This window comes from Amphiura filiformis, chromosome 12, assembly GCF_039555335.1.
Source record: "Amphiura filiformis chromosome 12, Afil_fr2py, whole genome shotgun sequence".
NCBI lineage: Eukaryota > Metazoa > Echinodermata > Ophiuroidea > Amphilepidida > Amphiuridae > Amphiura > Amphiura filiformis.
Genome location: NC_092639.1, coordinates 37,741,075 through 37,749,688, shown reverse-complemented (window position 1 = coordinate 37,749,688; position 8,614 = coordinate 37,741,075). Strand labels below are relative to the sequence as shown.

Here is an 8,614-nt window from a genome sequence, read left to right as displayed (position 1 = left end):
TTGAATGGCCCTTATATAATTATTGGACCAGTTTCTCGAAGCTAAGCTATATAAAGGCATTGCTAAATAGATCAGACATTATTATATTTTCCCTTCATTTCACCATATCATAATAATATTAATCAAACTTGTTCGAAAAATGCTCGAAATGTCACACATTTCACCTTTTCAGTCTGAGAGGGTCTTAAAACTATGCAGCTTCTGAGCATTTGACTGCGTGTTTTCAGACGAGATAGCCTACATGATTCTTTTTTTTTAAATGTTTTTGGAGACATGTCCTCTAATTGCTAGGTTTTGCATCAGGTCTTCAAAATGTTTGATGAACGTTATTAAAACGTTTTATACCCTTTATATAACCCGACATTTAAACCTATGGTAAGACCATATTATGACTGGATGTTGGATGCTTCTTTGTATTTTCCTCAAACATTGTCAAAATATATATACTTCATAGAAGCATTAAAATTTTCATTACACAATTTTCTTTCCTTAAGGGGGTACTACACCCTTGTGGTAAATTGTGACTATTTTGCATTTTCTCAAAAATAATAACACACTGGTAACAAAATTTATGTATATTATTGGGGCATGGAATCCAATTACTACACTGAAATTTCAGTGAATCAAGACAAGCGGTTCAGTAAATATGATAGGAAATGAGGTACATCCTAGCGGTACCTCATTTTCTATCACAAGTATCGAACCGCTTGTCTTGGGTCACTGAAATTCCAGTGTAGTAATTGGATTCCTTGCCCCTATAATATACATAACTTTTGTTACCAGGGTGTAATTAGTTTTTGAGAAAAATGCAAAAATAGTCACAAATTTATCTAGGGGTGTAGTACCCCCTTAAAGACAAATCAAATGCAACAGTAAACATGAAAAGAAAACTTATTGGAATTAAATCAGCTGGTTGTTTACAACGTACGTGTGTCACAAATTTGACTGCCGAAAATGCCGATATAACGCGGTAAACTGGATGGTCTTGGATTCTGGGGGAAAAATCAAAAATATTAATTAAAGTAAAATACTCCAGATGTTTACCCCTTAAGCATCTTCTGCAGTGTTATTTCCTTAAATCACTGGTATTTAATGCCAAGAAGGTCTGAAGTGCTCATGGCTGGTTGCATCCCGTGTTATATCGGCGAATCTGTCAGCGACCAAGTGATCAAGGGTGTTGGGGTCGCTACAGGCCGGTAGGGATGAGTTGCAACTCCCAGTCGACAAATGGCTCCTTTTGTGGTAGGAAATGTTTCATGGTAAACTGGCACCAACAAAATTAATTTTCAAGACAAAAAGTTGCGCATGCCTATTTCAGATATGTTAAGATTCTATAAGTGCACTGATGATGAGAGTGAAGATTGGGGTCGGAGGTAAATAGGTAGTTGAGGAAATAACACCTCGGTGAATGGATGGGTGTCATTTTGTTCATTTCGGCAGCCCACATAAACAAACCAATTTCTACTGATGTGATACCGATGTTTTGGGACTGAAACACGTTTACAACTCGATGTGTTATTGTGAACAGAACGGATATACAAAAAGTGAACAATTTTTACAGATTTTACCAAAAATTTATCACCGGATACAAGTGTTGTGGTTATTTTAGAGCGAAGGATTTGTCGTAAAATAGTCGGTTTACATCGCGTCAAAACTAAACAGACTTCCGCGTTTGCCGAAATCGCTTGCACATCCCAATCATGTTAGCCACGGCTATGACAACTACCGTCAGCAACGGTTATGCTACATGTACAGAAGATGGGGTTCGTATCCCCTTATTCTCCGTATGGTGACTCTGGAGGGTCCCCTGATGACTATCAAACGGGGTATGAAGACAGTATGTACAGTCCTTGTGGGACCGACGACATGGCATATGCCGAATCGCAAACAGAATCTATGTATATCGGCAGAGGAGGAGAGAAGACTCCTCCGCATCATCACCACCATCATCACCACGGGGATGGCACCTCACACTATCACCAGCATGTCCTCGCACCAGGACCAGAAAACAGACCCGACAGACAATGCTTATTATGGGCGTGTAAAGCTTGTAAGAGAAAGACAAGTATCTACGACAAAAGACGAGCTGCGACGGACCGTGAAAGAAGACGACTTTGTAAAGTGAATTCAGCTTTCGAGATTTTGAAGAGACGGACTTGTACAAACCCAGAGCAAAGAATGCCAAAAGTGACAATTTTGAGAAATGCAATTCAGTATATAGAACGTTTGCAAATGATGTTACACGAAGCGGAGACGCCGCATGGGATGTCTTTAAGCAGAGCGGAAGCCATCGCTAGAGCATCTGGTGAAGCACTATCGGTAAGTCTATGCCTTCATTGTTGTGTTAACCAAAGCCATACCTTTGACATTAATTTAAGGTTAATTTTTGGATTTTGTTGGGTGATAGATGTGGTACTGCAACTGACCATTATAAAGTTGGTTTTGTAATGTAGGCCTACGCCTCTTTGCATTTTCGTCAAAATATAGCCTACTTTATAAGAGGTGTGAAAATGGCGCAATTATACAAAAGGTAGGCCTATACTAGTAGATCATATATGCTACATTCAATGGCGTAGATTTCTTTTTTTTGTGGGGGGGTCCTTAGAAGTAAAGTGAATCGTGAATCCTGGTACCTTTTGGTGACAGAATATGTTTATGTTACAAATGAGCAAAAGTGAAATTCGTGCGGAGCGCGCAAAATTTGCGCTTTTTTAGGCTAAAATTGTCAAATATGTGAGATTAATTTGGTCAGAAACGCACATACAGACGTCAACATTGGTGGATGATTGTATGGACCACCCCTATCAAAATATTGGGGATGTAGGGGAATCCCCGGGATGTACGCCTTTGCCTACATTATGCTTACAAGCATACTGTAGGCCTTTTAGGCCCACTTATATGTAGGCTACTCCATTGACATCAGAACTGAAAGAAAGGTACACAAATGTGCAAAGTTCTATGACCTATAATAAAGCATATAGTTACCAGTTTTGATTTTCAAATGCGTCTTTCATTTCTTCCAAAGATGATAGAAATATGGGCCGACGCCCGAATAATGTTTAAGAAACAGTTTATAGTTGTAAATGTAGGGCCTTTAACTACAAATTGGTGTCATTGCACACCAAGTAAGCTTAAAAGCTTTTTGTCGACAAATGTTTGCAGTGCAATGTAGGTCATCGTGGTTTGCGCCAATTTGTGTACACTATACTTTAAGAAATAAAGGTTCTAGATAGAACCTCTTTTGTCCTCTCAGGAGAACCCTCCCTCTTGAACCTCTCAAAAAGGTTCTTTAATTTTGGAGAACCCTTAAAGGTTCTTTAAAGAACCGAAAACAGTTCTGTATCACATTCTTGGGGTCATTTTCGACGGTTTTGGAACCATTTTTGGTTCTTTAGAGAACCTCTAAGGGTTCTTCTGAGAAGATAACTTTAGAACCTTTTTAGAACCTTTATTTCTTAGAGTGATATAATTTTTCAGTAATTGGATTAAACGCTTGCTCATTGAAATGTAAAAAGAGCTTCGACTATTTTGAAAACACAAGTTAATCAAAAAGCCCTTCATATTTTAAGATTACTACTGTGCTTTTGGAAAACATTGCTACATTGGTAGAAACTCAATACTAAGTAATTTAATTCATCAGAAATTATTTGTAATATTAAATCTCATGACCATGAATGGTCGGCCTTGCATAACATCATCATAATCATTACTGTTGAACGAATAAGTCCAATTTGTTTTGATACAAAACGTTTACTGTGAAAAATGAAAGAGTAACTTGTAGCATCATTCATCAAATCTCTCATAATTCATGGCTGGGGTAAGTTCACTGCTGGTCATCGAGGCTAGCCTTTCACTATGGACCACAATAGCCTCATCGCAGTGGCATAGTCCAATAACCTCAATTACATAATCGTAGTGCAAAATTTGACCTCAAGTTGCAGAGAATGAGTTTGTGTACCCAAATTTTCAAAGGTCATTCAATGAATGTACAAATGCATAGGGGTTTAAGAACTGTGCCCCTGATAGATGAGCATGTTGTGGATCCTAGTGTTTATTTCTGTGCAATCACTGGTAATACCAAAATACCCAAGAAGATCTTTCTCATCTTCTCTGGTAGTACCAAATCAATCTCATAAACCCAATGGAAGCTTATTAAAAAATAACTACAGCATTGATCAGAAGATTGTAAAAACAATAAACATTTATGACTTTTTTGAAAACCGGATTTGTATTACATTTATGCATTGAGTACAAAAAAATAATACCCACAATGTATGAGGTCAATTTTAGAGCTACCGCGGTTTAAAAGGGCTAATTGAACCATGCCATTTGACACGAGGTCATAATTATTTGCTTAAAGGAGCATTTCGGGATTTTAGCATCTTCTTTTTATTGTATGTTTCAGCATCTATGTTTTAATAATACGAAAAAGCTTAATTCCCAAATTTTTTTTGAGTTTACGAGTTATGGATGATTGATTATGTTATGTGTACTATATAAAAAGTCACTGTGTTGTAAATTTAATGTCGTTCTGTTGACAAAACATAAATTCAAATTTGAAAAACGGTTTTTAGGGTGAAGTGTTAGCTTTCGTTCGATATATAAAAAATTCTGATTGGATGAAGGGAACACTTGAGGTTTTGACAAAAACCAATTACAGGTGCATATTTTCCACAAGCCACCAGCTAGAAGCTCACTCAGCTCTTATGATGCTATGCACTCAACCGTGTAGTGTAATCAGAGACTGTGTAGAGACAATTCACTGCTTGCTTGGAAGCTCTTGGACGAAATTGAGTGCTCAGGTGTATCGAGGTGGAAACTGCGCATAGATGGTTTATAAGAGAAGTGAGCCAAAACGTTCCATATGTACAAGAAAAGCAATCTGAAGAACGTTTTCGAGAGGGCCACGCGCATCCAGGTAAACTTTCTTTACATTGATTGTCAGCAAGTTGTCCTCACCTTCATATACGTTAACACGTTCAAGGAAAATCACCAAATTTATGATCTCCTTAAATCAAATTTCTGCCTTGATTACTGATATTACCCTTAAAAATCATAATTGGTTTACAAGGTTATAATACAGGCCCAAACATCAGCTTGAGGTCTTGGATAAGTGGCGGTATTACGATGATAAAGGGTTCCGGTAAACTTGTTGAATGATACACTCAAGTTCGATACAAATATGACAGTTATTGCAAACTTTTCTGTCATCGTGTGTACCTTTCTGTAAGTCGATTTTTGAGGTTTTCATCCCAACATGAAGTATTGAATTGGTTAGATCATGGGGAGGACTTCAAACAAGGAACTTTATCATGGCGATCCACACAATTACATGAAAGAAGAAAGTTGAGATTTCTTGATAAGGATAAAAGTAATCAACCGACCAGTTAAAGAAAACACCTACATTCACCTACTACCCACTGATCCAAATGATGATCCCACACTCTCACATACACCCCCCCGACACAACACACATCCAACCCAATAACGTACATCCAGGGATATCTCATATCCTTGGTATATCACACTCACACCCCAACGTACATCATCACAATCGAAATAACGAAACTAAAAACAAAACATGATTTGCAGCATCATGTGTGCGCAATGTGCCTTAACGTTTAAATGAGAAAAATTAAGTGATTTTCAAAATTTGCACATGTACTTGAATTGTTCACTAATCATGTTTATCTCTTTGTTTCCTTTTTTTTTATAAAACAGAACAAAAGAAACAAACGTTTTACAAAGCAAACAAATGTTTGATTTGTTCTGTATAGCTGGAAGGAATATTGTTATTCTTATCAAGAAATCTCAACTTTTTTTCTTTCATGCAATTGTGTGAATCACCATGATCAAGACGCTCGTTTGAAGTCCTCCCCGTGATCTTATCAATTCAATACTTCATGTTGGGATGGAAACCTCAAATATCGACATATGGAAAATTACACATAATAACAGATATAGACGATAGAAAAGAAATTACGAACAACGGGAAAGTTTAAAGAAAATGGAACTATAAACATTAATAAATTTGCAAAACATTTGCATTTCATCGAGTTCAACAACCATATTTTTCAACAACCATATTTTTCAACCATATTTTTCAAATGATAATAAAATTACAATAAAACCACACTTTTCAATATAAATGCCAAGATAATATAATTGTACATTAATTGAAATCAAAATTATAGAAATTAATATTAACCATACTTAATGCTGATCTTATTTTCATCAATTACCGGTATAGGCCTTAGTCTATGAAATTATTGTTCATGGTCAAGTTTAAAGCGGTTTATCAAAGAAGATCCATCACTTATAGTAGATATATAAATGAAATTAGCGTATGGTATTAGATGGCCTTGATGGGAGATAATGTCAAAGGAAACCGAAATAATTAGCAGCATCACGCGGTTGCTTTATAACTGGACTAATTAACCGAAACTGGTAACATGACTCTGCAGTTTCAATATTAAGCTATCAGTATACACACACCCACACCCACACTATAATATGGATACACTTGATCCAAACCATCATCCTGAACATTTAAACCACGATGCTGTTTAAGAATAGCAGTTATGTGAGAAGGCAAACGCACCCCTTCCCCACCATGCCCATATCACACACCCCACACACCCCAATAGAACACCCCCGTGGACGCTGTTGAGGATTATGTAAACGTGGTCGTCTGAATCCATACGCAATCGACAAACCGAGGACGTTTTCCGCCATTATGTTTGTCATACTGCAGTTACTGTCCGTTTTCCTATACACAATACACAGTGCTCTCACCATTGACGCGTGACCCCTACAAATGATGTATGTTGGGAGAATGGACACTTGCCTAGTTAACATCACTGTGTGAAAAATAACCAGCCAATATTTTATTTATTCTCCAAAACTTCTAGCAAATATATTTCTCTAACATGACCTAAAATTACAGCTAGGTTAGATGTTCAGAAATGGTCGTACTTTTGTAAAATATGAGTGAGGGCAAGGCATAGCTAGCCAACTCCCCGTGTTATTTGAATGGAGATTTGACCGAAAATATTGGTATCGGACCGCTCACTTCTGAAGGATGCCACAAAAAACCGGTAAAAGCTACATTTAAATTATTCTAAATAGGTTCTAGAAAATAAAGTTTTGTAACATGTCCTAAATTTTTAGCTAATTTAGGTGTTTGGAGAGGGTCGTACTTTTGTGTTTTAGGAAGGACATGTAAACGACAGATAACACCAAAAATATGAAGAAATTATTTCTAAACCGTGTTAAGTCAAAAATCATTATGTTGCTCATTTTCAAGAATGCTGGTTTACAAAAAGCACGACATTGTCTGATTTCGTGAACAAAGCCACACATAACATTGTTTCCTTTCGTTTCCTTTATAATCGGTTACCCAACAGAAGCTATGAATACCAGTTTTATTGCGATATCGCACATGAAAACAGTCACTTGTGCACAACCAGAGAAGATCCGATTTAATCAGTTGAGCTGTTTCAATGAGTGTTATCTTGGTTTAATAGCTTTTAATGGGGTTAAGTCCTGCAAAGGTCGAGATGAATTCTACTGTAGACATGACTGCATCATGTGTATTTTTGTGTGTATGGAATTTAACCTATAGCAACTGCGGACGTATATGTTATATAACGATAGAGGTCGTATTTCGCAAATACATTATACATACATTTGCGGTTGTTTGCAGACCTCCAGAAACCGAGGACGGTCCCCATTGCAGAGTGGTCCGCGGTTTGAATGTGAAGTGCGAGTGTGTGTCCTCGTTTGCTGGTAAATACCTATACACTCATATACAGATTATGCACGTTCAAACTTTACCATGTTTACACACCCCATCCCACCCACCCACCTCATAATACTAGTACTCTATGTGCATCAGTATTCGTTCCTTTCTAGAAATAATGATTTTAGAGTTCAACGGAAGGTTATGAGACTGACAGCGGCATTGGTTGTTTTGGTGTATACATCTATAAATATGGTTGTATTGTTTTATTCTCCCACTTTGGACAGCTTTACATGTTATATCCTTTACGTTAGATGACACCGTTGTTTGCTATCTTACATAGGTGTGGCATTTTGGCTAAGACTGGACTTGCTGGAAACTCTACCTGTGATAAAACCATGAAGCTTTTGCTCCAACCTAATCCTTCATCACCTCTATCACCTTTAGCTCAATTCATCGCCTACCTGTGGAGAAACGGAAGTCCAAAAAGCCTCAAAAAGTCTTTAAAGATTTGCCGAATACTTCAACACATTAAAACACTCTTTATAGGTCAGCGTTTACCGCAATATTGCAGGTATAATTGAGTTGGCTTTGACAATGTAGTTTCACACCCCTGGTTTGCCATTGAAGACATGCAGTCCAGTATAACATCAACAGCCAAAAAAATAAGATGAATAGCCAAATCTCAGATCTGTAGCCTCCTGGACCTCAATAATGCGCTTCTCGCTTGCAACAATTTTGTCTCCCTTCACCGAATAATCTATCTATCTATCTATCGCAGTATAGCTCCAAAATTATTGTCTTGTCGATCCTAGATCCTTTGAATAAAACAAAAAGATGGAAATTTGCACTTACACCCATTCTTGATAGAGT

At 37.2% G+C, this 8,614-nt stretch overlaps 1 protein-coding gene across 1 annotated transcript in view; it reads left to right on the top strand.

Annotated features, from left to right (window-relative positions):
- The first annotated feature begins 1,342 nt into the window (after nucleotides 1-1,342).
- LOC140166152 (transcription factor SUM-1-like) overlaps nucleotides 1,343-8,614 on the top strand; it is a 29,824-nt gene continuing 22,552 nt past the window's right edge. Inside the window, exon 1 of the mRNA XM_072189543.1 lies at nucleotides 1,343-2,319. Within this exon, the coding sequence (XP_072045644.1) occupies nucleotides 1,741-2,319 (579 nt within the window). The 5' untranslated portion in view covers nucleotides 1,343-1,740. The remainder of the gene's footprint in view (nucleotides 2,320-8,614) is intronic.